General features: G+C 41.9%; 1 protein-coding gene across 6 annotated transcripts; it reads left to right on the top strand.

Moving 5' to 3' along the window:
- Window positions 1-1,166: 1,166 nt before the first annotated feature.
- On the top strand, window positions 1,167-15,694 carry LOC144382356 (uncharacterized). 6 transcript variants are annotated; one of them, XR_013449129.1, is made up of 5 exons: window positions 1,167-1,431; window positions 1,865-2,010; window positions 8,289-8,355; window positions 9,328-9,475; window positions 12,017-12,634. XR_013449129.1 is itself a non-coding variant. In XM_078075834.1 (5 exons), the coding sequence occupies exons 2-5, from the start codon at window positions 1,896-1,898 to the stop codon at window positions 15,480-15,482; spliced, it is 453 nt and encodes a 150-aa protein (XP_077931960.1). In that variant the 5' UTR covers window positions 1,167-1,431; window positions 1,865-1,895; the 3' UTR covers window positions 15,483-15,694. The 6 variants fall into 6 exon arrangements, 2 of the variants coding, with proteins under 2 accessions (XP_077931960.1, XP_077931961.1); XM_078075834.1 differs by lacking the exon at window positions 9,328-9,475 and adding an exon at window positions 15,338-15,694 and having other exon boundaries at window positions 8,319-8,355; window positions 12,017-12,172; XM_078075835.1 differs by lacking the exon at window positions 12,017-12,634 and adding an exon at window positions 15,338-15,694 and having other exon boundaries at window positions 8,319-8,355.
- The last annotated feature ends 5,912 nt before the right edge of the window (window positions 15,695-21,606 follow it).

The raw sequence follows: 21,606 nt of genomic DNA, 5'->3' as shown, positions 1-21,606 counted from the left end.
ATGGCAAGGTAATTGCTTGGAAGAAGGGTAAAGTCTCAGAGTTTACAGTTTTTGACATCTCTGCTTCTCCCCCAAACCCAGGAAGTTGTCAGATCCCAGCTACCTCCTGGGATAGAACGCGACTCCAAAGAGGTTCACACAGAGCCCCCATCTGTAAAGTTCCACAAGACTCTAAGAAATTAACCATCCTGAGAGCAGCGTGCCCCTCATCCTGGCCCCTTCCACACATCCCTCTGGAGCGGGCTGTACTAGGGCTAGTTCATTTGGTCATGGCGACGGGGAGGGTAGGGGACCAGGGTGACAGCAAGTGATGATGAGGCTTCTTCAGCCTGCTCCCAGCTCTATCCAGAAAGAACAGTCCACCGGGATCACAGACATTTGGAGAAACTGTCCTAACACCCCAGGCCCACCTCCCCAGCCACCCCAGGAGCTCAGAGAAGCGGGGCAGAGGACCGGGGAGCACAGCTGGGAGAGGAGGGAGGCGTGGAGGGGACGAGGCAGCAAGAAATAGAAACGCTCCTCAAGCCAGTCTCGCAACTTCTCCGTGCGCCCGCGCATTTGAAGGTGAGGACGCAGAGCGGCCGGTAGGACTTGTGGCTGGTGTTCTCGGCCATGCCCTTGCCCCAGAAGTCGTTGGTGAAGATGCCCCAGCAGAGCGGGGCTCCGGGCCGCACGTCGGGGTTGTTCACGATCGCCCACACGTCGTCGTGCACGAACTCGCCCTGCAGGGAGCGGCCGTAGCACAGGCAGCTCGCCCCGGCCAGCAGCGCCGCGGCCCCGGCCGGCGCGAGTCCGCGGTCCCGCCGCCGGGAGGGCGCGCGGTCCCCGCAGCCGCCTCGGGCAGAGCCTGTCACCACCATCGTGCCGCCGCCGCCACCGCTGCCCTGGCCGCTCCCGGGCGTCTGGCATCCTCCCCGGCCGGGGCCCCGGCGGCGCGCCGCGGCTGCCCGGAGGTGGGCTCTGGCATCGTGCGGCGGCAGCTGGACCTGCCGCTGGCGCCCCGCGCTCCGCCGCCGCCTGCGCCGCCGAGTTGGCCCAGCTGCAAATAAACAGCAGTCCCCCCGCCTCCCCCGGCCATCGCCACCTCCTCCGCCCCACTGCGCATGCCCCGCTCGCTCTCGCCTCCACCCGCCCCCCCTCCATCCCCGGACGAGGGCCGCCCCCCCACCCCCAGCACCCTTCGCTCCCGCCCCGCTGGCCGCCGCACTCAGCCCCCGGCGCCCGCGTCCCCGGCCGCCGGAGTTCGCGCGCAGGTGGAGCGGGGTCGCGGCGCGGGGCTGCCCGAGAGGCGGAGAAGGGCCACCGGGGTCCTGCCTGATGCTCCCGGCAGTGCTCACCGCCGCCCCCCCAATCACGCACCCCCACCCAGGGGGCTGGGGAGGGCCTCATCTGCCCGCACCTCCCGGCCCAGGGCCAGGGCGGGCTTAGCAGGTGCGCTCCCTGAAACCCCCACACCCCCTGCTCTGACACAGAGAAAAGTGGCCGCTGCTTCCCGGGAAGTTCCCGGCTTTCAGGACCCCGGACAACAGCGGCGGCGGCGCCCGGCGACACGCTCTCCTGCCCGGCGCCCTGTCCGCGTCTCGTCCCCGGGCCTTTCTGTGCCCCGCCGGCCTGCGCCCCGCGCTCGCAGCCTCCGCGTGGGGGGTGGGGGGCAACGGAGCTGCCCGAAGCACCTTCCCAAAACCAAGAGAAAGGGTCTCCTGGCCGGGGGCTTCCTGCCCGCCCCGCGCAGTTTGTTCAGGGGGCGCCCCGGGCTGTTTGCCTTTACCGCCCTTTGCTCTGCTCGCACTTAGGAAAAGTCCCAGGTTCGATTTGGGGTTTGGGTCTGGGGGCTCAGTTTCTGAAACATTTCTTCTCATTTTAGTTTCTTCTTAAACTCTTGAGATGATCGGGAGATGCAGAGCAAATTCCTCCTCCTTCTCTTTCAAGTGGATCACTTGGGTCTGATGATTAATTTCTGGGCACCGAACGTGTTTCAACTGTTTCTGCTAACAATACTGAAAGAGCTGCGTAAGTGCTCTGCCTTGGCTCCTAAGCTTCCCGGTCTAATGATTTTGTATTTTAAAGTGCTAATTATTATATGTAAACGAATTAGATGTCCCAAGGTGCTTGATTACTTGATTTATCTTGAAGATTGCAAATCTCTTAACTCTCAAGCTCCTTGAAATTTAGCATTGCTGAATGTTACTGTATTTAGTTACGTGGAATTCGACACATCCAATTAGGAGAAATTAAAATGCCTAATTTACCATTGATTTGGCTTTTTATTGACCAAATTTATCCCAAACAAAAGGATTTCAGGCCAAATATTTGGGTTTTGTTTTTTGTTTTGGAAAATTTCAGGCAAAATATTTGGATAGTTGACCACTCACTCAAGGGGACACATTTGTCTGGAACAAAAATGTTCCAAGACAGGCAACATTTTATCCATTTTCGGTTCATTGTGGTGACCTAAAATTTAGTTAATGAGAAATGAAATGGAAAATTTGGAGCATGAATGTTTTCATCCTTTCATCAAAATTATTGTACACTCTGGTAGCGTTAGCTCTTCCTTGGGCTGAGTCTCTCTCCACACACAGGACCTTATTCCTCCCAGGCAATTTACACTGGAGCCACTCCTCTTTCTTTCCCGTCAGACTCATACACTTACACTGTGGGCATAATCTGTGCTAAAATGTTCAGTGGACTGGGCCAGATGACCAAACCTGCTCTAGGTTGGTGTGTGTGAAATTAATTCCATAATCTTCTAGATTTCTATATTACGGCTCTCCAGAGAAACAAAACCAATAAAACGTATGTTTTATATATAATAAGGAATTGGCTCACTGGACCGTGGAGACTGACAAGCCCCAGGAAAGCTGGAGACCTAGGAGAGCCAATGATGGAGTTCCAATACAAAGGCTCCCGGCCTTGAGACCCAGGAAGAACTGATTGTTTGAGTCTGAGGCAGTTAGGCAAGAGGAATTCCCTCTTATTCACGGGGAGGGTCAACCTTCTGGTTTTATCCAAGCCTTCAACTGATTGGATAAGGCCAACCTCTACTGAGGAGAACAATCTTTCATTCAATCTGTCAATTTAAATGTTAAGTTCATCCCCGGGTGCCTGGGTGGCTCAGTTGGCTAAGCATCTGACTCTTGGTTTCCACTTAGGTTGTGATCTCAGTGTTCTGAGATTGAGCCCCACATCAGGCTCCATGTTTAGCGGGGAGTCTACTTGAGATTCTCTCTCCCTTTCCCTCTGCCCCTCCTGTTCTTGCACACACACTCTAAATAGATAAATAAATAAAAATCTTTTTTAAAAATGTTAATTTCATCTAAAAACATCCTCACAGAGTCACCCAGAATAATATTTGATGGAATATGTAGGTACCTCATGGTCTAATTAAGTTGATACATAAAATTAGCCACCACAATTTCTAAGTTAACAGTAAAAGAGACTAGTAAAATTGTCCTTGTTGTTATGTGCAATAGGTTGGTATGTTATGCTTTTCAAGAAACATGCTTATATATTTTTTATAGGAACTCTTCAGAGACAAAGTTTTATCCCTAAAGAGTGATTCTAATAATAATCTTTTATAGAGAACAGGCCTTTTCTTCTTCCTCAAATTGCCTTCAAAGCCAGCCCTGCCCACCCTCTTCTCTGTGTTGCCTCCTTTTTCAGAGGGAAGAAGGTGAGGATCCTTGACAATGGAGAGCAGTGAAGGAGGTGCTCAAGTGCAGAGAGCTGGGACCCCAGAGAGACAGTTGAAAGGGACAGAAGAAAAAGAAATTTCACAGCTTGAGTCCTGGTTTCTGAGCACTCAGTGTTTCATTAAACTTTCCTCTAGATTCAGGGGCATCTGCCTTCTATCTGGTTCAGACGATGCGTTTGAGATTAATTTTATTTAAGATATTCAGGTATTTTACATCTTCTCAGACACAAAACAATAAATATTTTTAAATATTAAGCTTTTTTTTTTTTTTGCATCTTCGTCTTTCCTTGCTTCAATACTGCTCTGTGTTAAAAGAAATAGTGTAAAAGTATTGATATCTGAGAGAGACATTTTACATTAATATGTCAGCTTGCAGACAAGAGATCATGAGACTGTTCAGCCACCATAATTGCATGAGCCAATTCCTATTACTCTCTCTAGGATATGTATATCTAAATAGTTCTGTTGCTCTGGAGAACTCCGACTAATATAATTTTTTCCCATAAACTCACGAGGAGAATTGTCATTTACTCTTAGCATCCCAAATTGCACTTCTCTTTTTTTCTTTCTATTTTTTTAGATTTTACTTATTTATTTGAGAGAGAGAGAGAGAGAGCTTGTACTGGGGGGGGGGGCAGAGGGAGAGGGAGAAGCAGGCTCCCCGCTGAGCAGGGAGCCTGATGCGGGGCTCAATCCCAGAACCCCGAGATCATGACCTGAGCCGAAGGCAGACGTTTATTCCACTGAGCCACCTAGGCACCCCCCCAAATTGCACTTTTCTTATAGGTGCTATACTTTTGATAGTAAACTCTACCACTATATCCATCCCTTTCTTCTCAAAGACAACAAACAATCCACTTGGTAGGCATCTCAGCCCTCAGATACTTTTTGTCACCCAGCCAACAACTGGTCCCCTTGGTCCTTTGACTCAGAAATATGCTTTCCTTTTTTGTAATACCACACCAGCCAAATTAATCAGGAGGGATTTGCTTTATAATGGAATTGTCAAATTAGATGATCTTTGAAATCCCTGAAGCTCCCCTACTCATAATCAGATTTGGCTACTTTGGACATAGACTTATGTGTGTCTTATACTTAAATTAGATACAATTCGAAGAACTCTGTGAAGCTTCAGATTCCTGACGGGAGAAAAATTTTGCCAATATTGTCGGGATTATTGGAGCTGAGATATACTCAATCTTGCAAAATACCCTTGATGTCAGAAGACTAGGAAGGAATAGGCCTATAATAGAGTGATTAGTAGAAAAAGACTAATTTTACCTTACATTAGTCTTCGCAATGCTTCTTTTCTGCCTTTTGAAAACTACTGGAAGGAGGTACGGATTTGTTCATCATCTTAAGCTATCAATAGAATAATTATAAATTGCTTTCTGGTGATGCTGAATCCAAATATGATCCTTTTTAAAACTGATAACCCTAACACTTAAATTACTCCACCAAATTTAAATTTTAAATGAACAAAACTCTTCAAACATAACCTAAATTTAGTAATGGTGAAGGGAAGAGAAATAGGTATCTGGAGCTGGGAATATTTTTATGTCACTAGTTTTTGTTGAGAAATAACCCATGGAGATGTTGTTAAAACTTTTATTTTGGAATGAAAATTTCTCAGGGGACAAATGTGAAAGATTTTGAAATGGGAAAAGAATTACTGGGTGTCCTTTCACTGGAATGCTGGGCATTGCTTAGGTGTCCCCTCTTTTGTTGTTTTCAGCTATTCTGCAACTCTGTAAATTGCAGAAAACTGGTAGTAACGCAAATGATTTCCATTCATAGAGATGCAAATGAATTTTGTCAGGTAGAGATGCAAGTGAGTATTACTAGGTGGATATTGCCCAGGTTTATATGTATATTACATGTATTTGTAAATATATAAATCAATTACATATATTTGTAAATTTTGGTCAATCGTTTGCTCTCACAAAGAATACTTTGGAAATATTTTTGACCATGATGGAAAAGAAATATTTCTAGTGTTTAAACCTAAAGACTTTGTTACTTTAGACACTTTGAACCCTTCATCATGTTAGAACAAATATATTATAACTTCCCTTGTTGACCCAAAGAAAAGTGAGCTCCCTAATGAGTTTCCCATGTATTTTGTTCAGTGGTTGGCTGTTTTTTCAAGATTTCTTATTTAAATATCAAAAAACCCTGTGTTGTTGAGTTAATAAGCCAAAGGGATTAAAATGTAAGAACTATGAATGTGTTTTACTTTTCTAACTAAATATTTATAGAGGTCAATGATTTAAGCACACTGAGAACCCTGCTGGTTTTATAGAAGTCTTTTATTAACACTAGAAAGCGTTCTTTTTAGGAACCCTAAATATATAAAGCAAATACTAACAGAACTGAAGCGAGAAATAGATAGCAATACAATAATAGTAGGGGACTTCAATACCTCACTTTCAACAATGGATAGATCCTCTAGACAGAAAACCAATAAGGAAGGATTGGCCTTAAACTACATGTTAGACCAGATGAAAAGAACATTTAGAGAACATTCCATCCACCAGCAGCCTAATACACATTCTTCTCAAGCACAAAGTTGCCAAGAGAGTAAATCTTAAATGTTCTCATCACAAAAAAGAAATGGTAATTATGTAACATGATGCAAGTGTTAGAATGCTATGGTGGAAAAAAAAAAAAAGAATGCTATGGTGGTAATCATTTTGCAATACAGAAGTGTATCAAATCAACACGTTGTTCACCTTCAAGTTATACAATGTTACACAATGTTATATGTCAATTATATCTCAGTAAAGGTGGGGAAAAAGAGAGAACTCATTCTCTTTAACCCATATTGAAATTGTAATGGGGTGGGGAAATGTCTAAGAGAAGTAATCTATTCAAAAAAATTCCTGTTTTCTTTTACCTTCTTGCATTCCCAAGTTTGGTCTCCTAAATCAACAAATCTGGAAATTTGGTGTCAGTTTGTCCAGATTCTTGAAGAACTCCCACCTCCCCCAGCTTAACTGGCCTAATGCACATCAGTTTATTTATTTATTTATTTATTTGAGAGAGAGAGAGAGAGAGACAGAAAGTAGGGGTGGGGGGGAGGGGCAGTGGGAGAGGGAGAAGGAGATTCCCAGCTGAGCAGAGAGCCCAACTCAGGGCTCAATCCCAGGATCTGAGATCATGACCTGAGCTGAAGTCAGATATTTAACCAACTGAGCCACCCAGGTGCCCCACAGTAGTTTAATTTTTATCTGAAAATATTGATAGTTCACAATATAAAATAACTTTTAGGATGGTACCATACTTTAGAAACCAAGTTAGCTTGGTGAGTACATGAAATCAGAGGGTGCCAAGAGGAAAAGTGTTCCTTAGGAGAAGTATTCCTTTTCTCATCCAATAGTGAAGATGCACTACTCTCAGTTCCCTCCAAGATCTTCTCAATATTCCAATTGATAAATTAATTTCAATCAAATCACTCATAAGAGAAAGATTTATAAACTGTATAACATTACATAAATATTAGGCGTCAACTTTAGAAATACCTCTAATATAAAAGCTCACTTGATATACTTCTTTTAATAGCTAGGAAAAGTTTGACTTTCATCTGTGAATATCTATGTATTTCTAATGGTAAGAGCTATGTAATTTTTGTTCCAGTTTTGTTTTGGCTTCTAGAAAATTCCGAGTTAAATTTTCTGTTGAATTGTGATAGTTATCCTTAGGCTAAAATTTCAAAACAATTATCCTTTCTTTCTTTCTTTTTTTTTTTTTAACAATTATCCTTTCCATATTGTTACATAACCTTTGTTCTTTTGTCGTTTGTGCTAATAGATTTATTATATGTGTCTCTTTTTAAAAAGATTTTATTTATTTATTTATTTATTTGAGAGCGAGAGAGAGAGCGAGAGAGAGAGAGAGAGAGAGAGCATGAGCAGGGGGAGGGGCAGAGGCGGGAGGAGAAGCAGGCTCCCTGCGGAGCCGGGGGGGGGGGGGGGGGGGGGGGGGGGGGGGGGGAGGGGGCCCATGCAGGGCAATCTCAGGACACTGGGATTATGACCTGGGCCCAAGGCAGCTGCTTAATCAACTGAGCCACCCAGGCGCCCCATAATATGTCTTTTATTTTAAACCCACATCAAATCTGACACGTAGCAAGGATATACATAATGATAAATGGAAAGAGGAAAATATAAGGTTGAACATATGAAAAATTTCCTTTTTTAACTCATTTGGCCTTTGAAAGATTTATAAGATCTAACCTAATAATGAACAAACGAAGATGTTTTCTATAATTACTTCAACTCATCTTCGGAAGAGATTATTTACCAACATCGTTAGTAAAATTTGCATATTAATGGTATGAACACTTTCCAACCACAGGTATATTCACTCCCCTACAGCACCGCCTGCCCTCTTAAAAATTACTAATGGGTGATTGGAGCTGGAAAAAATCTTTGAATATCATCTCTATAGTAGCTTTTAGATTTTTATCACCTAGTAACTCTTTATTCCTACCACACATATCCTACATTTTCTGAGTAAAATATCCTCAGAAACTTCTTAGAACCTAATTTTAACAATAATTCTAGAATTAAAAAAATATGTTTTTCTTTCCTTCGAGGTGGAAATAAAACACGCCAATCTCTTTAAGTCTACAGACAATCTGCTGAAAACTTCCCAAGAACAATGTGAGTGTCCACTTCAAAATCAAACTCAAGTTGCCTTTCTTAACAACATATGGAACTGTAATCTTACCTACATAGTTCAGACAACTTATTTTAAAAACCAGCTAATGTTGAGTCACAATTGCAATAGATGGACTTAATTACAAATGCTGGCATGAAATTCTTGTTTCTGATTTTTTCTGCTATGTGCTTACGGTGGCTGCATTGGGACAATTAAGAAGTTCATCGTGCCCTCTGTGGACAGGGAATCTTCAGGAACAAAACATATCTAGGCACATCATTATAGAATTAGAATAAAGTTCGCATTTATTAGAATAAAAACAGCAACGGTGACTATAACAATCTAGAAGAACAATGACAACATAATCACCATTCAGGCTGTCCCAATTTTTTCCTGCCATGTTCTTCAGTGGAATACGAGGTATTGGATAATTTGCCAAGGAGCACTTTAATGTCTAAATGGCAAGCCAAGGCATTTTACCACTGCTGATATGCAACATACACCAGAAGCAATTTAGGTGAAGTTGGTCTTGCTACCTCGTGATGATTGATTTTATTCAGGGAAGTAATAGTTCATTATCCATTAAATATTTGTAAAAATGCTCAACATATTCCAAAATTAGAAGAGGTTTTATCTATCAGCTAAATTATCAATATTGTTTTCTGGGCAGCTCATGTCATTCAGATGTGTGGAGAAAAACTTGTAAGTGATTAAATTTATGACTTATTTATGGGGGAGAAATATCTGACAACCCATGAATGTAGTCAAGATTTTAATAATTCTGGGTTGTATATAGCCCAATTTCCAGAGAGAAAAGAATGGTTTTCTGAGAAAGGTTCATTTCCTTTTGGAAATTCCCCATGGCTTTGGCTTGGTTCTCCCCTTTGAGAGTATGAACATGTGCACATGCACACACATATTCACACATGCTTTTAAAAAGTTTCCTTCACAAATTTGTTCCCTGTCATTTTCAGCTGGGGGAAGGTACAGGAAGGAAATGTCCACGATTTGGTGTTTACTTGGACCATGTCATTAACATTTCCAATTTGTCGAGTTGTTTCCACGTTTCCCAAAGGTCCTCATCCTTTGAAAGCTGATGGATGGGCTGACAGAACCTTCCAGGTTTGTATTGGTGTAATAAGAGCCAAGTGCCTAGAAACAATAAAACAGCAATTTTCTGAGAGGTTTACCTGCAGGAAAAGCCAGAAACATAAAAGCCTTTTCCATTTCCCACCCTAAGCCTCTTCTTTTCTCTCAGTCCCAGGAGGGGTTTGGGAGACTGTATCCTGTCAGGTTAATTGAGGGTGACGTTAAATGTAGCCTCAGCGGCGGCTATCGTAACTAGAAGGGAGAGAGCCCTGGAGCAGGAATCAGAAGAGCTGGGCTCCAGTCTGGCCAGAGTGGAGGCTTCAAGTCGGGAACAACAGAGGCAAAGGCTGCAGGGGTGGGAAAATGTCAGGTCTCTTCTCTTGAAAGCTGGATAAGGCTATCCAGTCACATTTGACAAACAATGGTTCTGGCTCCAGTAGTGGCTTCGAACTAGGAGAAGGCTCGTCCCCAGTTAAGTCCATCAGAACTGGGCCAGACTGTCTAAAACTTCATGCTGGGTAATGTCCACAACACTGCGCTCTCAGAGGGCTGCGCCTTGAAACTGGGTCTCTTTATGTTACAAGACAAGAAGGGATATGCATCCTGGACTAAAAGAGATTTAGGGTATGGAGTTCTGGACTAAAGTGATGGGAGAAGCTACCAGCGGGGGCTTGTTCCCCAAGTCAGTCTTGTTTCAAGACTTGTGAGGCTAGAACTCATGACACTGAGATCAAGACCTGAGCTGAGATCAAGAGTCCGGTGCTTAACCAATTGAGCCACCCAGGCACCCCTCCCTAAATCAGTTTTATAGTAGTAATCATCCTAAAGCCTGAGGTGCCCTGTCTAAGTCCACAGCCCATGGGGTATTTTCTAATTTAAAATGCATAAAACCTTGCCAATTCTGCCTATCATTGTCATTTCTTCTTTGGCAAAATAAACTTTGGCATGTAGCATTTACTATTCATTTTCACACAGTAATCCTTACCTCTTTTGAATCTTAAATAGCCCTAAGCTTAAAAGAAGCTATCTGGATGTCTTAGGAAAATAATGATAAAATAATGTCCTTCAATGGAATTTTGGTTAAACAGTGACCAGACCTTACTATGAAACAATCTATTACTTTCAGGGGTTAAAAATCATAACCTTTCAACTCAGGATTAACATTTATGGCCATGTGGCAGGATAACATGATGAAGACATTCACTAAGCAATGAGAGAAGAGGAACTTTTCCCTTTTCCTTTTCTAAAGGGTGAGCAGGCCGTTTGGTACAGGAAGCATGAAGTCCCCTTACCTAGGGGCAGGGTTATAAGACTTTTTAAAGTTCAGGCTCAAGAGGGTGAAGGAGAGAGGGCACACCGTTTTTTGTTTTTTGTTTTTTTTTGGCCCCCTTTTTCCCTTTTTTCTAAGCCTACATTTTGACTGGTGGCGATCTATCGGCCCAATCCCAGGAGGTGCAGGACGTTAACAGCATGGTTAGTGGATGCCTGGGGCATGAACCCACAGTGCTGCCGTCTTGGAAGTCTCAGTAGGACCAATGGTCAAGCCACAGAGGCACACAAGCACTGGGTGCCATGCATAGCAGGGCTGTGAAGAGCAATGATGCCTGCCTTTGAGGAAGGACATGAGTTCATACATCGAGTGATGCTCTAGGTGACAATTGTAATGGACTCAACACCAGAAGCCCCCTTTGAATTTTTTCTGATTGAATATGTCCCCCAAGTTTCCTGTCAACCAAAATATTAAATATCCTCCCAATGCATTCAGATTTACCTTGATTTGGAAAAATTTAGAAATGTAATGATTCTTGCACCCATGGTAGTGAGGAGAGAATTTATACATAATAATGAGGAGCTAGAGGTTTTGTTCCCCACTTTCTCACCCTGTAGCTAAAATGGCTGTTTCTTTTTTTTTTTTAAGGTTTTATTTATTTATTTGAGAGAGAGACACAGAGAGAGTGTGAGCATGAGTGGGGGCGCTGGGGGAGGGAGGAACACAGGTAGAGGAGCAGAGGGAGAGGGAGAAGCAGGCTCCCTGCTGAGCAGGGAGTCTGACCTGGGCCTCGATCCCAGGACTCCAGGATCATGACCTGAGCCGAAGGCAGACGCTTAACCGGATGAGCCGCCCAGGTGCCCCTAAAATGGCTTTTCTTAACTAATGAGCAGCAATCACTAAGAGAGCTCCGCAGGAGTGACCACTCATAAGGGAACTATTGGAAGGAAGGTCAGCATCAAGCTATAAAGGCAAGTGTAAAGCCAAATACAAATCTTATTCAGAATAATTTGGGTTTACCTCTAAGCAGATGGATGTGATACATAGTAGCAATAGCAGGTAGTCCACGATCTACTTCCTACAAATGCTGGCATGCAAAGTGGTTTGAGTCTTGTTTGGTTCTAAATTTACCTCAGAAAACTTGTAATTAGCTATCGGCCAAGATTAAGACATAATTCCTGGGTCTATCCAGAAATACTCCTAACTTTCAATCCTGAGTCTGGACCCACATCTCTGGCTTTGGCTGAGAAACTGGCCCCAAAGCAGCTACGTGTTGGTCACTCTCAACTTCTCCTTGCACACAGCAACAATGGGGAGGCCGTCTGGAGACATCTTTTCCGGCCACAGCCAGAAGTCAGAGGACAGACTGGCCACCGGGCAGAAGCAGACTGGACTTCAGAAGCTCTGGCTTGGTCGCAGGAGCTGTGGGAAGCATGTGAACACTGGCCAGCCGTCGTGAGGTCTTTCCAGAGAGTCAATCTGACTGTGCTGGTTCAGCCTCCCATCTCCTGTCTAACCTTCTCCCCCCACCCCCAGCTTCTGCCGCCAGCTGTGTCTTCCCAACTGATTGCTCCCATTAAATGAGTTTCAGAGGGTGATTTGCTGTCTAAATAGATAAGGAAGCATTTCCCTAAGTTGCAACTCATTTTACTAACATCACTAATTTCTTTGCTTTCTGGTGTCCAATCGATCATTCCACTCAGCTGTGCATTTTGTTAATGAGCCATTGACACCCTCTTCCAGATCATTAGTGAAGAGGTCAGATTCTGACCGGACCTAATACCAGTCCCCATGACTCAAAGCTGGCTTCCCTGAGAGCTCCCATGGGAGGCATTCATCACTCTCATACATGGACCTTCATTATCCCAAGCCAGTTTTAACACATTTTTTGTTAACTCACTCTTAAATACTTTTGGAAACATAGATATTAAGGTTTACCCAGGATGCTCCTATTTGGGGGATGAAGGGACAGATGATCACATGATATGCAACGTATATAAACATGAAATTCTGGTTTCCACTAAGTGCATAGTGCACTTCATTTATTTGTTCATTTTTGTCTGAAGAACAGAGAAATGATTACACCCACCTGCTATAATCCTCTCTGTCATTTGTGCCTTCCAGAATCACACTTGTCTATTGATGCACCTTTTCTGTTTGACAGGGACTTCTGAGTTTAGCATACCTTCTTGGCTAGCTCTCAGGATATTATCTGTATGTTGGGTTTTTGGATAACTGTGAATCTTACACAGGTGGCCAACATTTAGTTTTAGACAAGCCAAAGGTTTCATAACCAGAAGAGCAGGAATTACTTACTGGGCTCTACTTGCCTGTTTTCATTCACTCAGTATAAATAGTGTTCTAAGGTGTGGCTTAAATCAAGGGAAATAATCCGTTAGATGAGGCTGATTTTTTTTTCTGTGTATTTCTAGGGTTGCTAGGTATAGAAAATATTCAAGTTCCACGCAGTTTCTTCACCAACGTTTCATCTTTTTTTTTTTTACCTGTATTTTTTTTTCTTTTTAAAATTTTTTATTGTTATGTTAATCCCCATACATTACATCATTAGTTTTAGATGTAGTGTTCCATGATTCATTGTTTGTGCATAACACCCAGTGCTCCATGCAGAACGTGCCCTCCTCAATACCCATCACCAGGCTAACCCATCCTCCCAACCCCCTCCCCTCTAGAACCCTCAGTTTGTTTTTCAGAGTCCATTGTCTCTCATGGTTCTTCTCAACGTTTCATCTTTGACATGACCACTGGAAGCGGGTTTCTTCCTTCTATTAAAATACTTTTTTTTTTTTTTAAAGAGTTGGTATAATGAAAGCTGAATATAAAATTATACCTGTGCTCTCATTTTAACATGTAAAGATATGCATTTGGACACAAGCTGAAAGAAAAAAGAAAACCTTGATTTTCCAAGATTGCATAATTCTGGGTAAATTAGTCTTTATTTTAGAATAATTTCAGTTAACATTATAAAAAATTATTTATGCAGTATACTCATATTTCAGGTTAGGATATGTTCTTCCAAAACTATGCAAATCAGAGGTGTTTAAAATTTGGGCAGGGGGAGATTTTCCCCCTAAATCTTTCAATTTTGAGCCCAAAGTGCAGATGGATCTCCACTCCAAATGCTGTGGCATTTCCTGAGCCAAACTATTAAACATTTCCCAGGCAAAGATTCTCTGATGCTAGGGCTTTGCCACTTCATTCTGCTTGTTATGTGGGCTAGTCTATGTGGTCAGTAAACCATTCCACGATGTTAGGTATCTCTTCCATGATGACCTTGTAGGCATACTCCAGTTACAATGACTCTTATTTAAATTAAATTGTTAAATTAGCTATGCTAAATAGTATAACGTAATGTAGTGTAGTATAGCATAGTTTATATGGATAATAGATAGTGGCATAGTGTATTGTATATTATATTTTAGTGCGGTCTGTTATACTACAGTATGATATAGTGTGATCTGATATAGTATAGTATGGCATAGTATAGTTTAGCATAGGGTAATATAGTATAGTATAGAGTGGGATAATGGTATAAATTGGGATAATCTAGATTTGTATAAGCTGCATAACATCCATATAGCATAGCAGTTAGGACAATGACTTCGGAATGATGGTCCTAGTTTCAAATCGTGGTCCTACCACATACTAGATGTATGATCTTGAGCATATTACTTAATGTCTTTGGGCTTCTGTTTCATCATCTGAAAAATGAGGGTTAGAAATAGTTAGCATTCGGGGTGACTGGGTGGCTCAGTTGGTTAAGCGTCCGGCTTGATTTTGGCTCAGGTCATGATTTCAGGGTCATGATCTCACCGTTGTGAGATCAAGCCCCAAGTTGGGGTCTGCGCTGGGCGTGGAGCCTGCTTGATATTCTCTCTCTCCCTCTGCCCCCAATCCCCGCACTCTCTCTCTCTCTAAAAAAAAAAAAAAGAAAGAAAGAAAAGAAATACTTACCATGCTTACCAGAGGGGAAGTGGATTGTGGCGGGGGTGGGGGTGAAACAGGTGATGAGGATTAAGGAGTGCACTTGTCATGATGAGCACCAGCTGACATATGAAGAGGTTGAATCACTATATTGTACACCTGAAACTAATAAATTACACTGCATGTTGACTAACTGGAACTTAAATAAAAATTTAAAAAATAAAGAAATATTCACCATGCATTGTGAGACTTAAGTTGTTTTGAGGACCATGAAGGTAATGTATGTAAGGAGTAAGCACAGGCAGGGGCACGTGCCCTTAAAAAACACTCTCATTTTATGTATCTCCCTGACGATGGCTGAGTGGTATGAAAGTGCCTTGCTAAAAGCGTCTAATGATTGGTTGGGACATGACTTAGGAGTGGTTGGATGGTTGCATATTTACTTCTTAAGTCTAGCATCCTAAGTGAACCTTCCGATCACTTGCAATATTTCACAGAGGTTGGAGATGACCTTGAAGGGATATGGAGCTATTCGATCTTGGCACTATGGAGGAACACAGGAGAGAAGGGTTTTTAGAATGATTCATAAATGATAAACAGCTGCAGTCCTCTGTATCTTGGGAAAAGCAGTGCTAACACCATAAACAAGTGTATATGTGTTATTTTGTGATTTTCTCTTCCAGAACATCCAAAAGGAAAAGATCCAGATGTGTTAAGAGATTTGCTCTTCAGAATGTGAAAGTGGGGTATGTGGAGAGCCAGAATCAAAATGAAAGCCCACTGGAAAAACTGGGGTTATCAAATGTTCAAGACATTAAAGTGTATTAAAAAAATGTGGCACCAATTTCTTTTAGACTTGATTACTTATAACAACCGTGCCCATGGCTGGCTCTGATATGTTTCAGATTTAGAAGTACTTGGCAAAGATGTTTGTATCCTTGTAGGTAAGAACCTCTGTGCCCCACCTGGAAAAAAAAAACAACAAACCATCTCCAAAGGAGCACGCGGGGCTCAAGACCCACAAACTACAGGAGTAAAAGAGAAAGGTAGGGGTTGTAAATTTAGGGGCAACTTAATTTTTAAAAATGAGATGTAATGAAAGACACATTGAATTAGACCTAGAAGACTAAATTCAATGCCTAATTGGACATTTTCTAGGGTTGTGACCTTGGGAAAATTTCTACATTGCTGTTTCCACACCTGTGTTACAGAGAAAATATTATTGCCTGTTCCTATCATGCAGAGGCTTGTGGTTATCAAGTGAGACCATGTATGTGAGACCACTTTGAAAGATGAAAATGCTGTATGCTGGCCTCATTGTCCTCACTGAACAGAAGAGGAGAGCGTCGGGGGAGGAAGTACGAAGAGTAAGGGTTTTGGAAACAGGCCTGTGTTCCCCTTCTCTTAGTAGCTCTGGGGCCACAGAAAAGTCCCCTAACCTTTCTTGGTCTCAGTTTCCTCAAATGTATAAATGGATTTAAAAAGCACTGCCTCAGAGTTGTTTTAAGGATTAAGAGAGATAATACAGGTAAAGTCAGGTATTCTTGTTTGCTGTTTTTCAGCCATGTCTCCTGCCCCTGAATGTGTCAGGCCTATCTGTTAGTCATAAAAAAAGTGCTTAAATTTGGAGAGGCCAAGCGACCGACGCCAGCCTATCTGGCCACATGCCTGCAGGTGTGGGATCCCTGCTGGAATTTTCTTGATCAGATTATTTAACAATTCATTTTGGAAATTTTAAGAACCCAAGACCTGGAAAAAACCTGATTTGACTCAAATTATGATGACTATCGCTCCCATGAAAACAATGGAATACATCTTGCAATTTAGCCTTAAGACACACTTAGAGTATTTTAGGGGCTTTTTCTCTTACGTTGAGCAATTTTCTCTCAGCTATATTTCAACTAAGCTTCAAATGCACTCTTCTTCCTCTGCGGAGCAAGTTTTTTAGTGTTAAAAAAAGGGGGGAAGAGGTTGGCGAGATTCAAATTTCCTAAGCAAACCAGATAAATTTAAGAGCACTCTGAAGGTTTGTGCCTGTTCCAGTGACTGGAACTAAGTCAGTAGAGTCTGCTTCCTACCGAGATAATAATAATAATAATAATTTTAATAATAACTATTAATCATTATTATTATGAACTATATTATATATTATAACATATTATATATAATATAACATATTATATATAATAATAGTTATTATTATCACTATTTGGTCTTCCAGTTTGCACAAGGAACCTTGGAGCAGGCTTAGAACGGGGCACTGGATGGGTGACATCCTGCTTGGTATATCTCAGTTCCAGCAAAGCCAAACTTATATGTAACTCGTATCTGTTCTAATCTCTCTCAGGCATGAATTTCAATGGAAATTCTACTTATGTGAATAGAAAAACATCATATCTGATTTTTACCATATTGAGCTAAGGAGAATTTCCCTCTTGTAATAGCTCTCTCAACAGAACTAGGGCACTCTTGCTATTTTTTAAACAACTGTCGCATCTCGCTTAAGGGGTAAGACCCAGTGCTTGGAATGCGTCATGCTCCCCCAGCATATGGTGTGCCATGACCCACATCTCTCTCGTTGAGCGTTAGAGCAGACACGTTGGGACATCTGTAGCTGTGTGACGTCAAAGATGGGTTCGCTGCAGGCTTTGGTTTGACAAGCTTTGAAACATTTCCCAGCTTTTTGGAGATATTACTCTATTTTCTACGCATAATGGATCTATCTTTGATGTTGCCAAAATGTGGTGTATGGGAAAGATAACATGGAAAGTTGCCCATGTCTCCAGGATTCTAGTTCTTGTACATTTGTGTGATCTACACATACGAGTTAGGACCTGGGTTCACTCAGGAGAGCAATTACCACTAATATATTACATTACAGTTAATCTCTACATCATATGGGGTGTCTAGGCATTCAGGCAACAAAAGCCGAGGTAATACAAAACAGTGGCTAATAGTGTGCCCTCGCTGACAGGATTCATTTTTAATTACCAAGGTGTAGGGGTTTTGCAGTTGAGGAATAACAGTGAACTGAAACACACATACACACACTGGCAGAAACACATACACACACACTCACACGAAACTTTTCACAGTAATTAAACATCAAAAGATACAAGTTATTACCACTTCTATGTTTCTAAAAAAAGTGATTGTATTTTTCTAATTCAGCACCACAGAGAGGCTCTTTTATAAATATAATTTTCAACTTTTGGGTATATAATTTACATATGACAAAATGTATGTCTTGAAGGGTACAGTTCAGTGAGTTTTGTCAAATGTATACCCCCATGTAAACTCCACTCCAATCAAGATATAGAATGTTTGCCTCACCCCAGAATGTTCCTTCATGCTTGTGTACATCCTATTCTATTCTCCTTACCCCATAAAATCACTAGTCAACTTTCTGTCACCATAGATTAGTTTTGTCTCATCTGGAAATTTATACAAATGGAATTACGTCTCATGTACTCTGTGCCTACTTTCATTCTGTATGTTTTTGAAATTCATCCATACTGTTAATGTGTGTTAGTGGTTAGTTCTACCTTATTGTTATAAACAACCTCTGTCTTCCCATGGTGAAAACCCTCTTTCCCATCTATCTCTATATATTTACTTGATTTATCCTATGAAACACACAAATTATTCCAGAATTATCTTGTAGTTCATTAAACTTGTTTTGATCGTATTTCTTACTATTTTCTAACAGAAAGGTGGAGATGTACAGTAAGTTAGGCTTTGTGAAGTGTTCTGAAAGGGCCACTGGGGCTACAAAAGTTGGATCAGGCGGATACCATGACAGTTGAGCTTGGCTCTGATGATATTCTGAGGATATGACCACTCTAGTTTTCCTAGGATGGGGTGCTTTGAGGTGGTCTTTGTTTGGCTCCAAAGGCTTTACAGAATTGCTATCATTATTAACACTTTGGCAACAAGCATGTAAAATGATATAATAAAAATGGGTTCTCTTTATTAAACCCTGAGCACTCTATGCCTTATCTCCTTTAATCCTTGTAATAACCCTGCAAATCAAGTCTTACGGAGAATCTAACAGCTATCAGTTCTTATGGAGCTTATAATCTAAAGGAGAAAGCAGACATTAATTAGTATGATAGTTGTTATGCTAAAACTGGGAGCAATGAGAACATTTATCAGGGGGACCTAATCTAATCCAAGGGGCAACTAAGATTTTGCTGAAGAAGTGACCTTTTAGCAGGACCTTAGAGGACAAGTAGAGTTAGCTAAGCCAGAAAAGGGACTAAGAGCCTTTCAACATGAATGACATGTATGCAGGCTTGGAGGTGAGAAAGGCCCCGGCAGGTTGGAGGAATTGATAAAAGTTTTTGTGTATTTAGAATGTAGAGTTGGAGGCAGAGGGGGGCCGGCTGAGCCAAACTGCATCTGAACCGTGGAGGCCTACAGGTTTGGATAGTAAGAATGGGCTTTGAATATTGTTCACTCTGGAATGGCAGTGATGTTTCACAGCCACCTACGTATGAAGATTCAGAGCGCTGGGGGCGTCTGGGTGGCTCAGTCGTTAAGCATCTGCCTTCGGCTCAGGTCATGATCCCGGGGTCCTGGGATCGAGCCCCTCATCGGGCTCCCTGCTCTGCGGGAAGCCTGCTTCTCCTTCTCCCACTCCCCCTGCTTGTGTTTCCTCTCTCACTGTGTCTCTCTCTGTCAAATAAATAAATAAAATCTTAAAAAAAAAAAAAAATATTCAGAGCGCTGAATTCCAGTGGATTGGCAAGAGAATTCAGAGGGGGAAAAAGTCCAGTGGTCTCTCAGGTCAATTGTTGGAATACCATGATGTCAACTTACTGGCAATATTCACTTTGTAAGTTACTTTATTATTGAAATTCTAGTTAATATTCCACCTCACCTGTAGAAAAATAATTCTTATCTTACAAGTGGTCTTTCTGAGGTAGAGTTCAGAGAACATATGTAGTGCGAGGACTGGTTTCCACCATTATGCTGTCTTTAGCTAAAAAAAAAAAAATTAACTTTAATGTTGTTAATCTGATAATTTTCACAGATAATATTTAATTTTTAAAAGGTAATGATTACCAACTAGAACACTTCTGTGTGCAAAATCCAAGAAATTGATTAAAAAACAGTCAGTGATAAATATCTGTATGTTAAGGGCAACATTTATATCATAAATTGTATCTCTGTTTTGCATTTATAGTAAATAAATAAACCTAGTTTTTCAAGTCCTCAAGGCGATTGTGGGGAGACCAAGACAAGTTTGGTCATTAATCACATTGTGAAACTAGATGCAGCAGAACAAGAACTGAAATGAAGCTCACTGAACCAAAATAACACATGTTGGAAAATGTGTAGATTGCCTGATCCACTATGAAATTCAAGTAATGTTGGTGTTTCTGAGCTCTGTCCTAACCTAAAATGGAGAGCAATGATGAAGAAAACATTATACCTTCTTGGAATAAGCAGATTAGAGATTGAGGGAATATGTTTTATGTGTTGAAATTATTTTAGAATTAAGATGAAGTTATCATCCCCAGGGTGCCTGGGTGGCTCAGTCAGTAAGTGTCTGCCTTCGGCTCAGGTCATGATCCCAGGGTCCTGGGATCAAGCCCCGCATGGGGGCTCCTTGCTCAGCAGGGAGCCTGCTTCTCCCTCTCCCCCTGCCCCCCCCCCCCCGCTTGTGTTCCCTCTCTTGCTGTCTCTCTCTCTCTGTCAAATAAATAAATAAAATCTTTAAAAAAAAAAAAAGATGAAGTTATCATCCCCATTGGTATTACCTGTCAGGTATGACCTGGCATTATTGGAATAATAAAATATTAGAAAAATGGATTATTTAAGCTATCAGTTTGATTGAAAATTTTTCTTTAAAGTATTATTTATTTATTTTTGCTAGAAGGGGTTTCGAGTACAAACCCAGGCTGCTAGAAACATTATAAATGTACAAAAATCTCAACAAAATCAGGGTTATGTTGTCATGACTACAGTTCCTTTGAAATTCCAGATATTTAAAGTACTAAAGGAGTAACCCCAACAGACTTTATTTCCTTTTGGCTTCCATTCTTCATAAGGCCCATGAAGCCATCTTTCATCTTTCTCTTTTCCCCTTTCTTTGCATAGGTTCTTGGGGGAGTGTTTCCCAGTCTCCCCACCAGCATGTTGGGTTGCACAGGTCCTGGCTTTGTTGTGCTCTTCAGCCCTGGCCTGGAAGGCAGCCACGGCACCCTGACCAGTCTTGTCTCTCTTTGTATTGTACCCACTGGTGGGACTAACTTTCTCAAAGGCTTTTTTGATCATGCCATTTCTGGGTTGAAAATCTGCAGAGGCTCCGTTTGCTTTACAACGGAAATCTAAACTCTTCCACCTGCCTTCAAAACTACCAGTACTGGGGTGCCTGGGTGGCTCAGTGGGTTAAGCATCTGCCTTTGGTTCAGGTCGTGATCTCAGGGTCCTGAGATCAAGCCCCACATCGGGCTCCCTGCTCAGTGGGGAGTCTGCCTCTCCCTCTGCCACTCTCCCTACTCATGCTCATTCTCGCTCTCAAATAAATAAAATCTTAAAAAATAATAATAATAAAATAAATAAAATCTTAAAAAAAAAAAAGAACTACCACTACCTTCTTTTCCCCTTCACCAACAATCAGTTCTTATTTTCTAACATGAATGATCTATACACTTCGTGGACTTATTCAGCATTCCTACTGAGGAAAAGCCAACATTAGATTTGTGTTTTGGAAAGATCACTCTTCGGATGTGCCAAGAGAAGTGGTGGGTGGTCTGCTGGGGGCATGCGCAGGGGTCCTGGTGGTTGATGAGGGTGGCTTGAAGCAGGGTCTTGAAGATAGAGATGGAGTGAAATAAATAGTTTTGCAACTGATTTAGGAGATGTGTATACCCTACATTTATCAAAAAACCCATTGTCCCTAACTTTTCTACCGGTACTTAACCTTTGAATCCCACTTGAATGG

This window comes from Halichoerus grypus, chromosome 6, assembly GCF_964656455.1.
Source record: "Halichoerus grypus chromosome 6, mHalGry1.hap1.1, whole genome shotgun sequence".
Classification (NCBI taxonomy): Eukaryota; Metazoa; Chordata; class Mammalia; order Carnivora; family Phocidae; genus Halichoerus; species Halichoerus grypus.
The sequence above is the reverse complement of the archived record's forward strand: the minus strand, read 5'-3'. Positions and strand labels throughout refer to the sequence as shown.